Source organism: Procambarus clarkii, chromosome 3 (assembly GCF_040958095.1).
Source record: "Procambarus clarkii isolate CNS0578487 chromosome 3, FALCON_Pclarkii_2.0, whole genome shotgun sequence".
In the NCBI taxonomy this organism is placed as follows: domain Eukaryota; kingdom Metazoa; phylum Arthropoda; class Malacostraca; order Decapoda; family Cambaridae; genus Procambarus; species Procambarus clarkii.
This window is the reverse complement of record NC_091152.1, coordinates 58936065-58959081: the sequence shown is the minus strand read 5'-3', so window position 1 is coordinate 58959081 and position 23017 is coordinate 58936065. Positions and strand designations below refer to the sequence as shown.

The 23017-nt window shown below is 50.2% G+C and overlaps 1 protein-coding gene across 1 annotated transcript in view; it reads right to left on the bottom strand.

Moving 5' to 3' along the window:
• The window catches only part of LOC138349638 (uncharacterized), an 80029-nt gene that overhangs the window by 44158 nt on the left and 12854 nt on the right, over positions 1-23017 (bottom strand). The window contains exons 4-5 of the mRNA XM_069332002.1: positions 18528-18630; positions 9796-9886 (exon numbers count right to left, since the gene is read on the bottom strand). Of these exons, the coding sequence (XP_069188103.1) occupies positions 9796-9886; positions 18528-18630 (194 nt within the window). The remainder of the gene's footprint in view (positions 1-9795; positions 9887-18527; positions 18631-23017) is intronic.

Sequence of the window (23017 nt, the reverse complement as noted above, 5' to 3'; positions counted from 1 at the left end):
AGCGGGAAGATCCTGTCTGTCACAGTTACTCAACCACTATGACAAAATCACAGAAGCCCTAGAAGAAAAGCAAAATGCAGATGTTGTATACACAGACTTTGCAAAGGCGTTTGACAAATGTGACCATGGGGTGATAGCTCACAAAATGAGGTCAATGGGAATAACTGGAAAAGTAGGACGCTGGATACTCAATTTCCTGTCGAACAGAACACAAAGAGTAACAGTCAATCAGATAAAATCGAGTCCAAGCGATGTTAAAAGCTCTGTACCTCAAGGTACAGTCCTTGCACCGCTACTGTTCCTTATTCTCATATCTGATATAGACAAAAATACACGCCACAGCTTCGTGTCGTCCTTTGCAGATGACACAAAAATCAGCATGAAAATTACCTCTGCTGAAGACATTGAAAAACTACAAGCAGATGTCAACAAAGTTTTTGATTGGGCAGCAGAAAATAACATGATGTTTAACAGTGATAAATTTCAGGTACTCAGGTACGGCAAAAATGAGGATCTGAAACATAATACAGGGTACAAAACACAATCGAATCTTCCCATAGTAGAAAAACAGCATGTCAAGGATTTCGGAATAATGATGTCCGACGATCTAACGTTTAGGGAGCATAACCAAGCAAATATCGCGTCAGCCAGAAAAATGATCGGATGGATTACGAGAACTTTCAAATCCAGGGATCCCATCACAATGGTTGTACTCTTCAAGTCACTTGTGCTGTCCCGTCTCGAGTACTGCTCAGTACTCACTTCCCCCTTCAGAGCAGGAGAGATTGCTGAAATAGAGGGAATACAGAGAACATATACGGCACGCATAGACGAGATAAAACACCTAAATTATTGGGATCGTCTCAAAGCTCTCCAAATGTACTCTCTAGAAAGGAGACGAGAGAGATACCAAATAATATACACATGGAAAATACTGGAGGGTCAGGTCCCAAATCTACACAGTAAAATAACAACGTACTGGAGTGAACGATATGGAAGAAAATGCAAGATTGAACCAGTGAAGAGCAGAGGTGCCATAGGCACAATCAGAGAGCACTGTATAAACATCAGGGGTCCGCGGTTGTTCAACGTCCTCCCAGCGAGCATAAGAAATATTGCCGGAACAACCGTGGACATCTTCAAGAGAAAACTAGACGGTTTTCTAAGAGAAGTTCCGGATCAGCCGGGCTGTAGTGGGTACGTGGCCCTGCGGGCCGCTCCAAGCAACAGCCTGGTGGACCAAACTCTCACAAGTCGAGCCTGGCCTCGGGCCGGGCTTGGGGAGTAGAAGAACTCCCAGAACCCCATCAACCAGGTACAGGGTGAAGCGGCGCCGCCCCCACAGGGTGAAGCGGCGCCGCCCCCACAGGGTGAAGCGGCGCCGCCCCCACAGGGTGAAGCGGCGCCGCCCCCACAGGGTGAAGCGGCGCCGCCCCCACAGGGTGAAGCGGCGCGCCCCCACAGGGTGAAGCGGCGCCGCCCCCACAGGGTGAAGCGTCGCCGCCCCCACAGGGTGAAGCGGCGCCGCCACCACAGGGTGAAGCGGCACCACCACCACAGGGTAAAGCAGCACCACCACCACAGGGTGAAGCAGCACCACCACCACAGGGTGAAGCAGCACCACCACCACAGGGTGAAGCAGCACCACCACCACAGGGTGAAGCAGCACCACCACCACAGGGTGAAGCAGCACCACCACCACAGGGTGAAGCAGCACCACCACCACAGGGTGAAGCAGCACCACCACCACAGGGTGAAGCAGCACCACCACCACAGGGTGAAGCAGCACCACCACCACAGGGTGAAGCAGCACCACCACCACAGGGTGAAGCAGCATCACCACCACAGGGTGAAGCAGCACCACCACCACAGGGTGAAGCAGCATCACCACCACAGGGTGAAGCAGCACCACCACCACAGGGTGAAGCAGCATCACCACCACAGGGTGAAGCAGCACCACCACCACAGGGTGAAGCAGCATCACCACCACAGGGTGAAGCAGCACCACCACCACAGGGTGAAGCAGCATCACCACCACAGGGTGAAGCAGCACCACCACCACAGGGTGAAGCAGCATCACCACCACAGGGTGAAGCAGCACCACCACAGGGTGAATTAGCACCAGCAACATGTCATTACATTAAGAAATTGACAGTTAGAAATCAGGGGCTTAGGAGCTGAAGCTCGGCCCTTTAAGCCCATCTAGATGAGTCTAGATAGTCCCGCTGGCCTCCTGGGCCAGAATATAAACACAGTCTTCGTCTATTATATTTAATGTATTGTTTAGTTAATCAGAAATCCAGGGAATATTAGCTTTAATGAGTATATGAGAAAGTGTTGAAAGAAAGAGATACAAAGGTCAAAACGTCATGTGTGTTTTGTGTGAAGTATTGAGGCGCTCGTTCAACGGGGCCCCAGAGAGATGGTGCTATTTCCGGCCGTCTTTCCCTCCTTACAAAAACCTAACTAGATTCTGGCTCAGGTAAAGCAAACTGGTAAGAAATTTGGCAGCGAAGTGGCACGTTTTCTGGCCTTCTGTTTCCCTCTCAGTTATTTTCTACACGATTCTTTCTGGCAGGAAACACACTTTACCTTGCCTGGCAGGAAGACTTGAGTGCATCTCAAGTGCCTGACTTAATTAAGTGTCTTACAGTGCCCCAGGACCTCAGAAGGCCTGGGGGCACCGCAGTCTGCGTAGCATGTGGCGTATTGGCAATCAGACTGCTGGCTCTGCTCGTCCTTGTGGCCCATCCCAAGGACGAGACCACTCTACCGTCCCGTCCAAGTGATTGGGCACCATTTCTTTCCCCCGTGCCATCCCAAATCCTTATCCTGTCCTCTTCCAAGTGCTATATCTTTTCCTTGATTGTTCATTCCTTTCTTAGCTCTTTCTTCTCATAATTCTCCTCTTACATTCCTCTTCCCTTCCATCTCTCCCTGACCCAAACGTCGTCGTCTCCTCATCTTCTGGTGTGTGGTTTAGTCATCATATCATCAGCCACGTTATTGTAACTCATCGTCGGAGGTCATCCAGAATATTATATTTTACATGATTATATGAGTTTGTCTTATGTACTTTATTGACGAGGACTGTAGTAGGTAGTAAAGATGGTGATAGTGATGAGGGGGATGGTGAAGAGCAGGCACAGTGTAGGAAGGTGCAGAGAGAGGGGGGAAGGTGGTGAAGGGTAAGGGAGGTGGTGAGGGGTAGGGGAGGTGGTGAAGGGTAGGGGAGGTGGTGAAGGGTAGGGGAGGTGGTGAAGGGTAGGGGAGGTGGTGAAGGGTAGGGGAGGTGGTGAAGGGTAGGGGAGGTGGTGAAGGGTAGGGGAGGTGGTGAAGGGTAGGGGAGGTGGGGAAGGGTAGGGGAGGTGGGGAAGGGTAGGGGAGGTGGGGAAGGGTAGGGGAGGTGGGGAAGGGTAGGGGAGGTGGTGAAGGGTAGGGAGGGTGGTGAAGGGTAGGGAAGGTGGTGAGGGGTAGGGAAGGTGGTGAGGGGTAGGGGAGGTGGTGAAGGGTAGGGGAGGTGGTGAAGGGTAGGGGAGGTGGTGAAGGGTAGGGGAGGTGGTGAAGGGTAGGGGAGGTGGTGAAGGGTAGGGGAGGTGGTGAAGGGTAGGGGAGTTGGAGCAACAGGCAGGAGTAAAAGAGAAGGTGCTCCAGTGGATAAGGGAGTACTTAAGAAACAGGAAACAGCAAGGAACTGTAAGGGGGATGACATCAGAGTGGCGAGATGTCACCAGCGGAGTCCCACAGAGTTCAGTGCTTGGACCCATCCTGTTTCTAATACAGTGGTACCTCGGTTTAAGAGTTTAATCCGTTCCTGGAGACAGCTCGTATTACGAAAACTCGTAATCCGAAGCTAATTTCCCCATAAGAAATAATGGGAAATGAATTAATCCGTTCCGACTACCCCAAAACCTCACTTCAAACTAAATTTTATACCCAATTCATCTAAATAAACCTACAAAACTATGTTCAAGTTATTACTTACCCTTGCTGATGACTCCTGTTGGTGTATGGAAGATGGTGAGGAGGAGGGAGGAAGAGAGGTGTTATTGTTTGTAAGGGAAGTCCCCTTCCATTATAACATCAGGCAGTGAGGACTTCACTGGTGAGCACACACTGGCACATTTTGCCTGCATACCACTAGGACTTGTTTGTCTTACTAAGAATCTGTCTAATGACACTTGTTTTTCCCTACATTTTAACACTTGTCTGTAATAAGACATCACATTGTCATTTAAAAGGTCAATGCAACGGCCTGCTACAGCTTTATCTGGGTGAGTTTTTTCAACAAAATTTTGCAGTTCTTCCCATACTTCACACATTTTCTTAATCAAGAAGGGACATCCTCTACTGCCTCTACTCACAGCTATTTTCTTAGGTTGAACCTTACCAATGGCTTTCTTGAGACCCATGGCTAGATATATAATAACTTTTATGCTCAAATGGACAAAAAATGTCAAAAAACTGTAAATACTTGAAGAATAGAGGCGGGATAGTCACTGGGCGTGAGACACTGGTAAACTGAGGCGCGATCGCCGTGCCACCACACGCTAGTCGGCCTGTACGTGTATCAACAAACTCGTGTTCCGAGGCAACCCTAGCCTTCCGAGGCAAATTTTCCGAGCAAATCCTGCTCGTATTCCGAAAAACTCGTATACAGGGTGTGACGGTAAAGCGTTGGTGTTCGGCTGTTTCAAAAGCTAGGGGCAGGGCCTCGTCACATGACAAAAAAAAAAAGAGAAAAGTTGGTCCTTTCGTCTGTGGTAAGGTAATGGGAAGACACACAAAACACAAGTATATAAACAATGAAATTTTAATTACTCTAGAAAAACAAGACATGAATAAAGGCAATCTCATAAAATATGCAGGATAAGTCAACAAACAAAATAACATGAATAATCACTAACAAATGAAAAGTTACGCTAAGACAAGTTACAGTGATAGCAAAATAAAATATGAGTGCTGGAATACTGGCTTCGAGCTGCCACCTCCCTTAGTACACGAAAGCCAAGGCTTAGTCTACCAGCGAGAGATGTCAACTGCATGGAGCACTGAGATATTCTGACGAGACTGGCGCACTGCAGCCCAGACGTCGACTTGTGGCGGTGGTGGAGGGCAGGTGCGACGAGACACCAGCCAATCAGCAACAGGCAGGCAGAGGATGAGCAGTTAGCTGGTTATGGCGGTGGCCAGGTGTGCTGGGTACGATTTGCTCTCTGGGCAAAACGTTTGGCGATACTTGGTGGACGTATCTTCTATATAGTATCTTGTATTTTGACGTAATTATGTAGGGAAGAGCAGGCTCAATCTCTCTTGAAAGAGATTATCGTCACAAGGGACACTCGTATTCCGAGGTACCACTGTATATGTAAACGATCTTCCGGAGGATATAGACTCATTCCTCTCAATGTTTGCTGATGAGGCAAAAATTATGAGAAGAATCAAGACAGATGAAAATAGACAGTGAATACAGAATGACCTGGACCAACTGGAGGAATGGTCTAGAAAATCGCTTCTAAAGTTTAACTCAGGAAAGTGTAAAGTAATGAAATTAAGCGAAGGGAGCAGGAGGCAGAACACAAGGTACCATCTGAGAGGTGAAATCCTGCAAGAGTCAAATAGAGAGAAGGATCTGGGGGTTGATATCACACCGAACCTGTCCCCAGAGGCCCACATCAAAAGCATATCATCAGCGGTATATGCTAGGTTGGCCAACATAAGAACTGCCTTTAGAAACTTGTGTAAGGAATCGTTCAGGACCCTATATACCACTTATGTCAGACCTATCCTGGAATATGCAGGAGTCCACACCTAGTTAAACACAAGACAAATTTAGAGAAGATTCAGCGGTATGCCACCAGGCTCGTCCTGGAACTGAGAGGAATGAGCTACGAGGAAAGGCTAAAGGAGCTGAATCTCACGTCCCTGGAATACAGAAGAGCAAGGGGAGACATGATAAATACCTACAAAATTCTCGGGGGAATTGACAGGGTGGACAAAGACAAACTCTTCAGCATGGGTGGAACACGAACAAGGGGACACAGGTGGAAACTTAGTACCCAGATGAACCACAGGGACATTAGAAAGAATTTTTTTGTGTCAGAGTAGTTAATAAATGGAATGCACTAGGAAGTGATGTGGTGGAGGCTGACTCCATACACAGTTTCAAATATAGATATGATAGAGCCCAGTAGGCTCAGGAATCTGCACATCATCATGTAATCATGAGAGAGATTATGATAAGAGCTGACAAAGATAAATCCCGATTGTTGGTTCTGGGGAGGACTTCAACTTTAAGGTAATAGACTGGGAGGCCTAAGAGGCAAGAACAGAGGACATATGGACAGGCAGATTTGTAAACCTCATCTTGGAGACATTTATGTATCAACATGTCAAGTAGGCCACAAGAATGAGGGAAGGGGATGTTCCGTTAGAACTGGATCTAGTATTCACCAGGAAAGAAGAAGAGGTATTTGACATCAAGTACCTTCCTCCCTTGGGAAAGTGATCACGTCTTCTTGGACATTAAATATGCTATGCGATATAATTTAGCAGGGAATGGGGACAGTGAAACTGTTGTTAAACTATTTCAAGAGAGGACACTATGGGGAACTTAGAGATTTTTTTCATGGGTGTAATTGGACAGACTTGTTGCTAGGCAAGTCAGTAAATGAGATGTATGCCAAATTTGGCAAAATATAAACATTCATACCCAAACAGACATGCAGACCTAGGAAACAGGGTTGGTTCGACAAAAATTGCGAGAGGGCCAGAAATCAAAAGACACAAGCATGGAATCATTATAGAAAGAGATCAAACCCCCAAAACATACCAACGATACAAAGATTCAAGAAACAACTACACTTCAATAGGCAGAGAGGCAGAGAAGAACTTTGAGAAGAGTATAGCAGACAAATATAAATCAGATCCAGGTCTCTTCTATAAATTCATTAATAAGCAAGCTGCAGGTAAAGGATAATATTCAGAGGTTGAAAACGGGGAACAGATACACAGAAAATGAAAAGGAAATGTGTGAAACATTAAACAAAAAGTTCCAACGTGTGTTTGTAAAAAATGAGATCTTCAGAGAACCAGACAAAATAAGAATTCCAGAGAACAGCATAGAGCACAAAGAGGTGTCTAGAGACGAAGTGAAACAAATGCTCTTGGAGCTAAGTATGAACAAAGCAGTTGGCCCAGATGGAGTTTCACTATGAGTTCTGAGAGAACGTGCACCCTGAGCTCAGCATTCCACTTCAGCTGATTTTTCAGACATCCCTGTATACAGGAGTTGTAGCAGATATGTGGAAAAAAGGCTAACATAGTTCCAATCTACAAAAGTGGCGGCAGAGAAGACCCCTCAATTATAGACCTGTATCATTGACAAGTGTAATAGTCAAAATATTGGAAAAAGTAATAATAACTAAATGTGTAGAACATGTGGAGAGAAATGATATAATATCAGACAGACAGTATGGTTTTCGATCTGGAAGGTCCCGTGTACCGAATTTACTGAGTTTCTATCAACGAGCCACAGAGACTTTACAGGAAAGAGATGGTTGGGTTGACTGCATCTATCTGGACCTAAAAAAGGCTTGAGATAGAGTTCCACATAAGTTTGTTCCGGAAACTGGAAAATATTGGAGGGGTGACAGGTAAACTTCTAACATGGATAAAATAATTCTGACTCAGTCTCTGTGACCGCTTGGACGAATAATCCTCACTTAATCGCACATTTGTTCCAATGAACATTTAGAATTGAATGCAATTCGTTCGGACCATCCGGGAACTCGTTAGAGTGAGGATGCACTGTACAGAAGGTTTTGTCAATGTTAAGGGTGAGTTTGAGAGTTTGTTAGCAGTTAGCCAAAGATGTACTTTATTTAGTTCAGTATTTTCTCGGGCTTTCAGAATAAGAGGGTTAGAAATTTTGTTTAGATTTACCTTGTTGTTGTCTGTTTTGTTTCACTCTAGCTAGCAAAATATTGCTGGAAACAAACGCAGACATCTTCAAGAGAAAACTGAATAGTTTTCTTCAGGAAGTGCCGGACCAATCAGGCTGTGTTGGATCTGTGGGCTTGTAGGCTGCTCCTAACAACAATCTTTTGGACCAAGCTCTAAAGTCAAACCTTGCCCTGGACCAGGCTTGGGGAGTAGACAACATCCCAGAACCCCATCCAGGTACAAAATTAAGACGGCCTTTTCCTGACCATCTATTTCATGTAACAAAACACAGTCCCTCCCACTGGAAAGCATCTACTCCTAGTTTTAAAGGGCATTTGCCCATAAAATTAGTGAGCACAGAATTTACCAATTCCTGCTTAATTAACCACTGCACTGCACAAAGCGCCTTGAGGCACCCAATTGGGGGGGCACAGTGCCATATGGCATTTTTATGTATAGGGAGCGATTCAAAACTCCTGCAGGTATACAGGGTTCACACCCTATTCCTCAGGACTCCTGTAAACAGATGCACTTTTGAAAAAAAAATCATCAGCATCCATGCACAGTCTCCGTGGTGTAGTGGTAAGACACTCGCCTGGCGTTCCGCGAGCGCTATGTCATGGGTTCGTATCCTGGCCGGGGAGGATTTACTGGGCGCAAATCCTTAACTGTAGCCTCTGTTTAACGCAACAGTAAAAAATGTGTACTTGGTTGTAACAACGATTCTTCGCGGCGGGGATCGTATTCCAGGGACCTGCCCAAAACGCTACGCGTACTAGTGGCTGAACAAGAATGTAACAACTCTTGTATATATCTCAAACAAACAAACATAAACAAACATGCCGACTGCGAGAGCCTGCATGCCCTTAGAGAGTGAGCAATGGCATGCAGGAGCAGCACACAGCACTGCTGTGCGCTGCTGCTCCCACCGACCACCTCCCGGGTTAGTTCCTCTGTTTTCGTCTTTAGTGAAGGGGGCTTACCCCAGAAAACCAGCATTGAATGTAATGAAATGCCATTTTCTGGGCGAGTCCTGAAGACTTCCTGGCAACCCTCCCTCCCTTCTGTCAGCGTTTTTTTCGCATGTTTTTGACATCCAGCCTCAGTACTGGTGGGCAGATCGCCGATGTGGGGTCCGGGGCTTCCACCTCCTCCTTCCGGGGAGGGGGGGAGCTGCGCAGGCATGGGACGCGGCTCGTATGATGTCGTGCTTGTTTGCTCATTTTCATTTGGGGGGTTCTGTCCACTAGTTAGTCTATCTTCGTCGTTTTAACCAGAATGGGGATTTGTTTTGAGGCGCTTACCTTTCTGGGTGCCTATCCCGGTTGATGGCAGATATAGAATTCTCCAAATCCCATGTGTATCTCTATAGGGCATTGCTCCTCGTGCTTCTCTGAGGGGGCCAGGTTCTGACCATGGTCCCCGGTAGGCCTAGAACTCCATTCACACCGATGCCAAAGTTTAGGGATAAACATATCAGCCTGGATAGCTCCAGGGAGCCTCTGGGACTTGCCCAGAAAATGGTGTTTCATTACATTCAACGCTAGATTTTTTAAACAATTCATACAAGGGAGCTAATTTTGTTCAAAAATTCTTAAAATTGCATAAATAAGTTACCATCCCCAAGAAAGACTATACTTCCCCACTGATGTAGGGGCTGGGATGTCCATTATAGTAGCCACATTTTTGTGAGAAGGGGTAAAATCCTTACCTGAAATATGGTAACCCCATGTAATCCATGAATTGGGTCTTCAACAGTGGCAAACAGGATAATGATAATGTATGTAATATGAGCATAATGACATATAAAAAAAAAACAATGACTATCAAATTGAAGCCATATGACCTTACCTTGACTTGGAATGCAAGGAAACATCTGCTACATCTTCACACAGGCTGCTTAGTGATGAACCACACTGTAGTTCTAAGGGAAGGTGGCTACCTGTAAATACATATATTAATTTAAAAAGTTGTGGAAAACTGTCAACCTGTTCCTAATAAAAATATGAACAAATATAATATAGTTATTAACAGAATGGATAATACTCGTCCCCGAATATTGTTACAAATACATTATTCCCTAACTCTATACCTAAAATTAAGTCGATATTCTGAAATGCATAATATAAAGGAATAATTTGTTCTTTCTATATTAAAAAATACAAAAAATTCAAATTATTATAAACTGGTCCTAGTGAGGTGAAGAAATGTTATTGAAGTAAAATTCTGAGGGATAATTCCTAATTTAACTAATTGTAACATATGTCCATTCACTAAGATCTTCCAGGTCCATTAAAGTCCTCAAAAACCCAGAGGCTCCCCAGAGCTATCCGGGCTGATATGTATATCATTAGACTTTGGCATCAGTCAGTGAGAATGGAGTTCTAGGCCTACCGGGGACCATGAGCCAGAACCTGGCCTCCCCCTCAGAGAGGCATGACGAGCAATGGCCTATAGGAATGCACATGGGATCTGGAGCATTCTTTATCTGCCACTGACCTGGACAGGCACCCAGAGTTAAGCACCTCAAAACAAACCCCTATTCTAGTTAAAATGACTAAAATAGACCAACGAGTGGACAGAACTCCCCAAATGAAAACGAGAAAATGAGCATGATGTCACACGAGCCGCGCCACATGTCTGTGCAGCTCCCCCCTTCCCGGGAGGGGAAGCCCAGACCCCCACGCCAGTGATCCACCTTGCACTTCTGAGGCTGGATGTCAAAAACATGTGGAAAAAACACAGACCGCAGGAAGGGAGGGAGGAAGGGAGGGTTGCCGGGAAGCCCCCGGGTCTCGCCCAGAAAATGGGGTTCCATTACATTCAACGCTGGTTTTCTGGGAAGAGCCCCTTCGGCTCTCTGGAGCTACTTCACCAAAGACGAAAACTAGAGGGACTTACTCGGGAGGCGGTCACCATGATAAGAAGAGCAGAAACCCCTATGCCGGAGGAGAGCATGAAGCTCCCCAACCTGACCCCCAGAGGCCTATGGGAAAAAAAAATTGGAAAAACAATCCAAAAAATGAGCATGATGTCACACGACAGACAATCCTGAACCAAAGGGGCCACAACAAACTGAGGCGAAGACAGATACGAAAGCACTCTGTCCAAAGACCAGGACTGCTCAGGTGGTACATGAGCAGGCCACAGGTGAAACAACTCATGAGACACCTTGCGAAATGGTGAAGTAACATAGTACTGAGAGCAAGCTGCAGTGGCTCGGCCAGCGCCGCACTATACAAGGCCACAGTATTCAGCATAAGATGACCTGAAACAGCCACAGGAGAATGGATAAAACCACCTTAACAGAAAGTGAAGTACAGTGACGTTGAGAGAAAAAGAAACAGAAGAACCGCCAAGAAACTTCATACTGCTGACGAGACGAAGCCCGCAGGTGGGACACCACCAAAGAAGTAACCCTATCACCATACAGATGTGATAGACTCGAGTCAAAAAGACCAAATGTGAAGACTTGGGGAGAAGAGCGAACCAGTCTTGTAACGGACCAGACCGATTTATTGAAAGAGGCGGAACCACCGGAAAACCTCCGGGTTCGGACACCAAGCAAGCAGTGCCCGAAACCAAGGCTGGACCGGCCACCATGGGGCCAAGAAAACTACTCACCCATGGGAAGTCTCCAAGTGAGTTAGGACCTGGAGCAACAGATGAACCGGGGAAGGAAGAGGTACAGGAACCCCTACCTCGACCTGTTCTGCTGGAAGGCATCGATCCCGATGACCTCGCTTTCCGGGACGGGCGCCGCATATACCGGAAGACACCTCGACCATACCGACACGAAGAGGTCCACCTCCGTGCGCCCTAACGACTGACAGAGCCAACTGAATGAATCGGCATTGACTGTTCACTCCGTGGACAGGGGAATGAACAGGGACAGGCCGTCCGCCAGGACGTTGGACACCCCCAGACATGAACAGCCAAGAAAGCCAAAACCCCGAGAACTCAGAAGACGAGTCATCCGAAGCGACCAGCCCCAAAGAGCCAAGGACTGCATTGAAAGCCCCCCTTCCCCTCGCTTCAGGCAATGAACCACCAGGGAGCAGTCCTAATGCAGCCGGATCATCAATCCGCGGGTGACCCGAACCCTCCTAAGCAAAAACCACACCGCTGCGAACTCCCGAAATGTGCTGTGGGCCCAACGGAAGGACGGACCCCGCCACCCCTGGCCGGCCTGGTGAGCACTGGTCACAAAGCCCCCAGCCGAGAGACGACGCGTCTGTGAACACATCGAGCGAGGGCTCGGGTAGGCGCCAAGACATTGAACCCCGAAAAATCCGAAGAGGAAGCTGGCGACACAGCTGGTGATTGCGAGAGAGTCGGAAGGAATTTCCCAAAGGCACGAGAACAGCCGACGAAGCCAAATCTGACCCAATAGGTGGACCATCATAAAGTTCAGGCTCCCACACAGACCCTCGAGCAACTGCCAGGTGAATCGGGAGCCCCCCACAAACAAGGACATGTGGGGACCGGAGCCAAAGGAGGGACTCTGAAGGGAGAGAGAAGGAAACAGTCCGAGAGTCCCACACAAGACCCAGCCAGTTCCGAACCTGGAAGGGGACCAGATGGGACTTTCGACAGTTCATCAGAGAACCCGAACCTGGCTAGCTGAAAAAGCACCAAACCCCTGGTGGGCAGACACAAGGACCGACTGGGAGCACAGACCAGTGAGTCATCGAGGTAAGCTAACACCTGAACACCTAAACGACGCAGACGGGCCACCAAAACCCTGGTAAGGCATTTGAACACGTGAGGTGCCAGGTTCAACTTGAACGGGAGACAACAAAAGTGGTAGCTCTGACGCCCCAGAACAAAACCAAGCCAGGTCCTGAACCCAGGATGAATCAGGATGTGCCAATACGTGTCGTTGAAGTCCAGGGACACTATCCAAGCTCCCAGCTCCAACAGAAGCCAGACCTGGGACAGTAGTCACCCAAAAGGTGGGGCAAGAAACCCAGGGGTTCAGAAGGGACAAGTCCAGAATGAACTGGAGGTTCGCACAGTCCCGTTTTGGAACTGGAAGCAGGCGGGAAACCCACCTAAGAGATGTCATTGTTTCGACCACGCCCAAGAGCACCCACTCTGAGACGACTCGACAGAGCACAGGAGAAGAGGCCTGCCACGCCAACCCCAAACCCCCCAAAGGAGGAGGAGCCACCCAAAGCCACCACAGGCCGTGAGAAATGACCTAAAAAGCCCACAAATCGTGACACCAGGCGTAAGCAATCAGAGCAAGCCTCCTCCCCCCCATCGCCCAGTCAATGGGGCGAACTGCGAAAGGGTCAATGCCCCTTACGAGAACCCGACCTGTGCACAAAGCTGAAGGAGGTGCCAGCTCCGAAACTGGTACCTGTTGCCTACCCCGACGAACTGAACCCTGACCCTGGCACAACCCTTCTGGGAGGAACTCATCTGGGATCCCCGGAGAACCAACAAATCTGACATTGGACGACAGCTAGAAGAAGCCACCTGCATATACTGCTCGACCTCAGAGTCCGCAAACAGCAAGGGCAAAAAACCAGGATTGAATGTAATGAAACGCCATTTTCTGGGCGAGACCCAGAGGCTCCCCGGAGCTTATTCAGGCTGATAAGCTAATGTCAGACTTTGGCATCAGTTATGTGTATGGAGTTCTATGGGCCTACTGAGGACCACAAGCCAGAACCTGGCCCCCACAGAGAGGCAAGAGGAGCAATGGCCTATAGAAACCCTCGTGTGGCATTCTATCTCTGCCATTGACCGGGTCAGGCACCCAGAAAGGTAAGCATACCAAAACAAAACCCTATTCTGGTGAAAATTGCTACCACAGGCTGAACAAGTGGATAGAACTCCCCTTAAAGAAACGAGTAAACGATCATGACGTCACACGATGCCGCGCCGCTGTCCGCGCAGCTCCCCCCTCCCCAGGAGGGGGAAGGGGCAGCCCCAGACCTACCATGCCGGCTATCCATCATCAGTTCTGAGGCTGGATGTCAAAATACACACAAAAAAAAAATACGCCAACCGGAGGGAAGGAGAAATGCCGGGGAGCCTCCAGGTCCGATACAGAAAATGGTGTTTCATTACATTCAACAGTGGTTTCCCAGGGGGAGCCCCTTCGGCTCCCTGGAGCTAACTACCCACAGAGGAAATAAGAGGGACGTACCCGGGTGGCGACCGCACCCCGGAGCTAACTACCCACAGAGGAAATAAGAGGGACGTACCCGGGTGGCGACCGCACCCCGGAGCTAACTACCCACAGAGGAAATAAGAGGGACGTACCCGGGTGGCCGTCGCCGCACACTCCCCAACTCAAAGTCGAGACAACTGGCTGCAACCGCCAACCCAAGGCGACACAGGCCCGAATTGGAGCGGGAACGACCATGAGATATGAAGCAGCCAGGGCCCTGTACGACCCCCAAAAGCCCTGTGCCCAAATGTCAGCCAGGACATGCTGCCAAGATGGCAGCAAGAGCAGCAAATCTACGAACGTCATGGGCATGGGGATAGAACGCAGGCTGGCTAGCCTCAACAACACGGCAGACGACCTGGGAGACCCTCACCCGCAAACAGGAAAGAAGGAAACCGGATCAACCCAAAGCGCGTCCCAGACACAGAAGCCATGGAGTACAAATAACAGTGGAGGGCTGCAACCGGACACAAAACAAGATGCACCCCTGGCCCAACCAACCAAGCACCAACAACCAAGGACCCCTCCAGAAAGCAGCAGTCTCATTCTGTGGCAGAAAAGAGGGAGACGGCTGCAACCGAACAAACCTATCGCCACGACCGAAGGAGCAGAAACCCCTGCACCGAAGGAGAGCAGGAAGCTCACCGACCCAACCCCTAGAGGCAAATGCCAACAGGAGAAAGAGCCTTCGAGAAACAAACCCGAACCGAAGGGGCCACAACAAATCGAGGAGAAGAAGAAAGATCACACTGTCCAAAGACCAGGACGGTTCAGGCAGCGCAAGAGCAGGCCGGAGGTGAAAACGCACGAGACAGCTTACGAAACAGCGCATATGTAACACCAAGACCGAAAGCAAGCTGAAGTGGCTCTACCAGCACCACACGAAACGAGGCGACAGTATGCAACAAGATGATGGCCCCGAACCTCCACCAGAAAAAAAAAAGCCGACGCCAACAAACGCAGCCACCTAAGAAGGGACATAAGGAAAAGGAAGGACCGCCAAAAAAAACCATACTGCCGTCAAGAAGAAGAATGCAGGTGGGACATCAGCAACGAAGCCACCTGACCACCAGCCAAAGGTAAGGGACTCGAGGCAGAACCTAATCAACCCCCCAACGCAAGCGAGCTCGCCAGTAGATCGGAGACTAGGGTTCCGAAGCGAGACTCCAGAGAAGGGACACCACAAGACCCTGAAAATGCCAATAGGCAGGGCAATCATACTTCTCTTAAGAGTTATCACATAATTTATAGGTTGTGTGGGGTCTATGTTCTCCTATTCCACATTCCATAACATGGCATTTATTTATATTACATTCAATTTGCCAAGTGGTGCTCCATATACTTATTCTGTCCAGGTCTTCTTGAAGGGTATGACAATCATCTAAGTTACTTATCTTCCCTATTATCTTAGCATTATCAGCAAACATGTTCATATAATTCTGTATTCCATCTGGCAGATCATTTATGTAGACAATGAACATCACCGGTGCAATAACTGAACCCAGTGGTACTCCACTTGGGAGATGTCTCCAATCCAATACACTTCCTCTTATTACTGCCCTCCTTTTTATATCAGTCAGAAAATTTTTCTTCAATGTCACCCCTCCAATGTCTTCCACTTTCCAGAACAACCTCTTATGTGGAACTCTGTCAAAAGACTTTTTTAGGTCCAGATAGATTCAGTCAACCCAACCATCTCTTTCCTGCAAAATCTCTGTGGCTCGATCATAGAAACCGAGTAAATTTGTTACACAGAATTTTCCAGATCAAAAATCATACTGACGGTTTGATATTATATCGCTTGTCTCCAGGTATTCTACCCACTTAGTATTAATTATTTTTTCTAATATACTGACTATTTCACTAGTCAACAATACAGGTCTAATAAACAAATCCACAAGTGCCGTGACGAGGATTCGAACCTGCGTCCGGGAGCATCCCAGACACTGCCGAACCTGCTCCCGGACAAAGGTTCGAATCCTCGTCACGGCCCTTGTGGATTTGTTCATTTGATGCATCACGTTAGTGTGATCTGTGTGTGATACAGGTGTTACGGCCCTCTCGGGACGCAACGGGGTTCTTACTCTGATGTTGTTAGAGGAAGTTGTATCCGACCCCAAGCCAGTAGTCTTTCAAGGGATGTGATCCGTGACGCAAGAAACTTAAAGGGGGAAGGGAAAGAAAGTTAAGAACTTAAGACTATAATTTACCATCACCAAATAAATAATATATAAAAGAGTGCACAGGGGGAGGGGTATTAACACTGTACAGGGGAAATACACAATTGTCTTCTGCTGAAGACTCTGGATGCAGACTCTCGGTGCTGAGTCCTCGGTGCTCTTGATCCTCGTGGTCTCTTGACGAATTCTTCTGAGAAGTTGAGCCTACCCTGGCCACAGGTCAGCCAAAACACAGGTCCACTGGGGGCACCGCCGTGGAGGCCGTCAACCACACGTCCAGCGGGTCTGCTGGCAGGTTCCGGATCAGCAAGGCTGGTCAGGCCACTCCACGAACGATATAAGGGTAACGCCCTAGACAGGAGCCTCGTGTGATACCACAAATCACTCTCCTGTCCTCAATACCCCAGTGGATAAACGTCTCCAGCAGTCGGTCCCGGGTAATCCTTCTACTGCCACTCCACTGGCAGGGTAACACCACAGTGTTCTTCCGGGGGACGACTTCACAGCTGCTGCAGCAAAGCACAAGGTATGGAGACGGCTGCCTTGGGTAGACTGACTCAACTTCCATCACAGCAGTCCCAGGTCGACTCTGTAAGCAGACACGTCATCAATAACAGGGACACTAAAACACCTCACTTACAGGCTCAGACACAAACGCCCGACATATCCACTCCATAGATGGCGTTGTAGTCTGAGCACCACCTCACCAGAGGTCAGCAGCGGCGGTGTTGTGAGCTGAACCGGACTGGAAACTGGCCCTTGTGGCCAGTACACCTTTGTCCTCACCAGGTGTCGTCGTCCATTTGGTGGGGGTTTCGGGACCTGACCCACAGATGGCGCGGTCGTCACTGCTCCGTGCTCGGACGCTGGATCCGGGTTCGTAACAACAGGTCTATAATTGAGGGGGGGGGGGGTCTTCTCTGCCACTTTTGTAGATTGGAACTGTTAGCCTTTTTCCACACATCTGCTACGACTCCTGTACACAGGGATGTCTGAAAATTCAGGTGAAGTGGAATGCTGAGCTCAGATGCACATTCGGTCAGAACCCATGGTGAAACTCCATCTGAGTCAACTGATTTGTTCTTACTTAGCTTCTTGAACATGTTTTCCACTTCGCCTCTAGACACATTTATGCGCTCTATGTTGTTGTAGGTGTGTGCTATACTAGGCCTAGGAATATTTCAGTTTTTTTACCTTCATTTTTCAGGCTATAAAATGAATAGTACCAAATTCTACTATCTAATTGCCTAGTACATCAATGTTTGTACTATGGTGCACATTGTTACAAAGACTACTATCTAAACAGGAGGATGGGTTGACATTTCTTAGTGTCTCTTAACACTTTGGTTGGGAGACTGCAGCGTTTAATAATTTGGGAGATCATTTGGACCATTGATTTGCATTGCATTTCTGCTTCGGTCAAGTCTCACTCTTCGAATATAAAAAAAAGCTTGTTTCTCATATGGTGTCCTTGAGTTACATTACAATCTCTAGGAACCACCAAGGGTCAGGATTGGCATTGCAGTTCAGAGTTTTAGATAGAGAACACTTGAGAGTATGTGCAGAGACTTGATAGTTAACATGTTCAAAGGTCTCAGTAAGAGAGCAGAGTTCAGTCTGCCTCAGATTCCAGTCTGGGACAGCAATTTGTGATTGTTCTAATTGTTGATTTTTGTTGAGCTATTAGGGGTCGGAGGTAATTAAGAGTGGATCCCCAGGCACAGATACCATAGGTGAGATAGCGATAACCTCTGCCCGAAACGCTTTGTGTAATAGTGGCTTTAGGCATTGTATGTACTAGCTCTATCTATAAATTCATCCATATTTGTATCACACCTTGTATTTATGTACTTCACCTGAATAAACATTTGAATTTTGAATTTGAATTTGATGAGTGAACAATACAGAGGAACTAGGGCAGGGCGAGGAACTTACTATCTGACTTTGAAGAAAATGCCTACTGTTTTGGAAACCTTTTTAGTAATATTTTGTATATGGCAATGGAAATTTAGTTTGTTGTCGATGTGAACACCAAAGGATTTCCCATCTACTCTGCTCACAATTTGGGTACTGTTAATTCTTGGATTAATTTGACTGTTAGATTTGTTACCAAGCAAAATGTAAAATGTCATGTTGACATGATTTGTGCCCAGGAAGGGTTAAATATTGTAAACCAAGTTGTATGAGAAAATGCAAATAATAAAAATAATTAAACTTACTGAAATCTTTAATAGGATGGTGAAGCTTTCCCTCTAGTTCCATGATCTCTTTTCTTCTGACTTTTAGTTCAGCCTTGGTCAACTTTTCTTGAAACTTAACCTCCTATAAAAAAAGACACATCTATTAGCAGAAAAATTGGCAAATATGAATGTAACAAAATATTTGGAACAAGTAAAGAAAGTTGGAAGTTAAAATATTCAAGATGGAATTTGAAAAGCTCCTGCAGGAAGTATTGGATCATCCAAGCTGTGATAACTGTGAACCTACATGCCATAAATACAAATAACTTCATTGAGGCAACCAGTGAGGCTGCGATTGTAGAATACTCTCAAAACTGGCCACAGATAAGAGGTCTTCGCGGAATTGAAGAACATAGGAGCGTGAACACCAGGTGCTCAATTAAAGGAAGTACAGAGTAAGAATGTGTAAATGACAGATGTATTTATGAAAAAGATAGGGAAAATGAAGGTTCACGAGCAACACGTTTTCCAGAAAAAGGAAGTAGAGAGAATGTCTAATTATACAGGAAGGCTCCACTAAGTTATTGTTGTCTGAGACTAACCCACGAGGCCAGAATAGAGCCTTGCGGGACAGGTGGAAAGGACCTAACAGGTGATTCGGAAGACTGGCTCAGTAAACGACCTAATCACCCATATTTATGAAAGGGGGGAACAGAAGTTGGCACATGTAAATACATTAAAACTATTCCACTCTAAAGAAAAATTACACTTGCCCATGTAGATCTAGATGATCACGATAAGGATGAGGCCATAAAAGAAGAAAGCGATCCTGTTACAGTTGATGAGCGGACATGTTCGACCTACCCATGCCATGCAGACCAGATCTAAAACTAGGTGTGGATGGGGAGAGCAACAGTGAGGGTGTGTGGGGGGGGGGGGTGGAGAGCAACAGTGAGGGTGGGGGGGGGAGAGCAACAGTGAGGGTGTGTGGGGGGGAGAGCAACAGTGAGGGTGTGGGGGGGGAGAGCAACAGTGAGGGTGTGTGGGGGGGGAGAGCAACAGTGAGGGTGGGGGGGGGGGAGAGCAACAGTGAGGGTGTGGATGGGGAGAGCAATAGTGAGGGTGGGGGGAGGAGAGCAACAGTGAGGGTGTGGGGGGGAGAGCTACAGTGAGGGTGTGGGGGGGAGAGCAACAGTGAGGGGTGTGGGGGGGAGAGCAACAGTGAGGGTGTGGGGGGGGAGCAACAGTGAGGGTGTGGGGGGGGGAGAGCAACAGTGAGGGTGTGGGGGGGAGAGCTACAGTGAGGGTGTGGGGGGGAGAGCAACAGTGAGGGTGTGGGGGGGAGAGCTACAGTGAGGGTGTGGGGGGGAGAGCAACAGTGAGGGTGTGGGGGGGAGAGCAACAGTGAGGGTGTGGGGGGGGGAGAGCTACAGTGAGGGTGTGGGGGGGAGAGCAACAGTGAGGGTGTGGGGGGGAGAGCTACAGTGAGGGTGTGGGGGGGGGAGAGCTACAGTGAGGGTGTGGGGGGAGAGCAACAGTGAGGGTGTGGGGGGAGGAGAGCAACAGTGAGGGTGTGGGGGGTGGGGAGAGCAACAGTGAAGGTGTGGGGGGGGGGAGAGCAACAGTGAGGGTGTGGGGGGGGAGCAACAGTGAAGGTGTGGGGGGGAGAGCCACAGTGAGGGTGTGGGGGGGGAATGCAACAGTGAGGGTGTGGGGGGGAGAGCAACAGTGAGGGTGTGGGGGGGGAGAGCAACAGTGAGGGTGTGGGGGGGGGAGAGCAACAGTGAGGGTGTGTGGGGGGGGGAGAGCAACAGTGAGGGTGTGGGGGGGAGAGCAACAGTGAGGGTGTGGGGGGGAGAGTAACAGTGAGGGTGTGGGGGGGAGAGCAACAGTGAGGGTGTGGGGGGGAGAGCAACAGTGAGGGTGTGGGGGGGAGAGCAACAGTAAGGGGTGTGGGGGGGAGAGCAACAGTGAGGGTGTGGGGGGGGAGAGCAACAGTGAGGGTGTGGGGGGGGAGAGCAACAGTGAGGGTGTGGGGGGGGGAGAGCAACAGTGAGGGTGTGGGGGGGGGAGAGCAACAGTGAGGGTGTGGGGGGGAGAGCAACAGTGAGGGGTGTGGGGGGGGGAGAGCAACAGTGAGGGTGTGGGGGGGGAGCAACAGTGAGGGTGTGGGGGGGGGAGAGCAACAGTGAGGGTGTGGGGGGGAGAGCTACAGTGAGGGTGTGGGGGGGAGAGCAAACAGTGAGGGTGTGGGGGGGGAGAGCTACAGTGAGGGTGTGGGGGGGAGAGCAACAGTGAGGGTGTGGGGGGGAGAGCTACAGTGAGGGTGTGGGGGGGGAGAGCTACAGTGAGGGTGTGGGGGGGAGAGCAACAGTGAGGGTGTGGGGGGAGAGCAACAGTGAGGGTGTGGGGGGGAGAGCAACAGTGAGGGTGTGGGGGGGAGAGCAACAGTGAGGGTGTGGGGGGGGAGAGCAACAGTGAGGGTGTGGGGGGGAGAGCAACAGTGAGGGTGTGGGGGGGAGAGCAACAGTGAGGGTGTGGGGGGGGAGAGCAACAGTGAGGGTGTGGGGGGGGAGAGCAACAGTGAGGGTGTGGGGGGGAGAGCCAACAGTGAGGGTGTGGGGGGGAGAGCAACAGTGAGGGTGTGGGGGGGGAGAGCAACAGTGAGGGTGTGGGGGGGGGAGAGCAACAGTGAGGGGTGTGGGGGGGGAGACCAACAGTGAGGGTGTGGGGGGGGAATGCAACAGTGAGGGTGTGGGGGGGAGAGCAACAGTGAGGGTGTGGGGGGGGGAATGCAACAGTGAGGGTGTGGGGGGAATGCAACAGTGAGGGTGTGGGGGGGGAGAGCAACAGTGAGGGTGTGGGGGGGAGACCAACAGTGAGGGTGTGGGGGGAATGCAACAGTGAGGGTGTGGGGGGGGAGAGCAACAGTGAGGGTGTGGGGGGGGAGATGCAACAGTGAGGGTGTGGGGGGGGGAATGCAACAGTGAGGGTGTGGGGGGGAGAGCAACAGTGAGGGTGTGGGGGGGGAATGCAACAGTGAGGGTGTGGGGGGGGAGAGCAACAGTGAGGGTGTGGGGGGAGAGCAACAGTGAGGGTGTGGGGGTGGGGAGAGCAACAGTGAAGGGTGTGGGGGTGGGGAGAGCAACAGTGAAGGTGTGGGGGGGGAGAGCAACAGTGAGGTGTGGGGGGGAGAGCAACAGTGAGGGTGTGGGGGGGGGAGATGCAACAGTGAGGGTGTGGGGGGAGAGCAACAGTGAGGGTGTGGGGGGGGGAGAGCAACAGTGAGGGTGTGGGGGGGAGAGCAACAGTGAGGTGTGGGGGGGAGAGCAACAGTGAGGGTGTGGGGGGGGAATGCAACAGTGAGGTGTGGGGGGGGGAGAGCAACAGTGAGGGTGTGGAGGGGAGAGCAACAGTGAGGGTGTGGGGGGGGGAGAGCAACAGTGAGGGTGTGGGGGGGAGAGCAACAGTGAGGGTGTGGGGGGAGGAGAGCAACAGTGAGGGTGTGGGGGGGGGAGAGCAACAGTGAGGGTGTGGGGGGGGGGAGAGCAACAGTGAGGGTGTGGGGGGGGGGAGAAACATGAGGGTGTGGGGGGGGGAGAGCAACAGTGAGGGTGTGGGGGGGGGCAATGCAACAGTGAGGGTGTGGGGGGGAGAGCAACAGTGAGGGTGTGGGGGGGAGAGCAACAGTGAGGGTGTGGGGGGTGGGGAGAGCAACAGTGAGGGTGTGGGGGGTGGGGGAGAGCAACAGTGAAGGTGTGGGGGGGGGAGAGCAACAGTGAAGGTGTGGGGGGTGAGAGCAACAGTGAGGGTGTGGGGGGGGGAATGCAACAGTGAGGGTGTGGGGGGGAGAGCAACAGTGAGGGTGTGGGGGGGGGAGAGCAACAGTGAGGGTGTGGGGGGGGAGAGCAACAGTGAAGGTGTGGGGGGGGAGAGCAAACAGTGAGGGTGTGGGGGGGGAATGCAACAGTGAGGGTGTGGGGGGGGGAGAGCAACAGTGAGGGTGTGGAGGGGAGAGCAACAGTGAAGGTGTGGGGGGGGAGAGCAACAGTGAGGTGTGGGGGGGAGAGCAACAGTGAGGGTGTGGGGGGAGGAGAGCAACAGTGAGGGTGTGGGGGGTGGGGAGAGCAACAGTGAAGGTGTGGGGGGGGGAGAGCAACAGTGAGGGTGTGGGGGGGGGAGCAACAGTGAAGGTGTGGGGGGGGAATGCAACAGTGAGGGTGTGGGGGGGGAGAGCAACAGTGAGGGTGTGGGGGGGAGAGCAACAGTGAGGGTGTGGGGGGGAGAGCAACAGTGAGGGTGTGGGGGGGAGAGCAACAGTGAGGGGTGTGGGGGGGAGAGCAACAGTGAGGGTGTGGGGGGGAGAGCAACAGTGAGGGTGTGGGGGGGGAGAGCAACAGTGAGGGTGTGGGGGGGAGAGCAACAGTGAGGGTGTGGGGGGGGGGAGAGCAACAGTGAGGGTGTGGGGGGGGGGAGAGCAACAGTGAGGGTGTGGGGGGGAGAGCAACAGTGAGGGTGTGGGGGGGAGC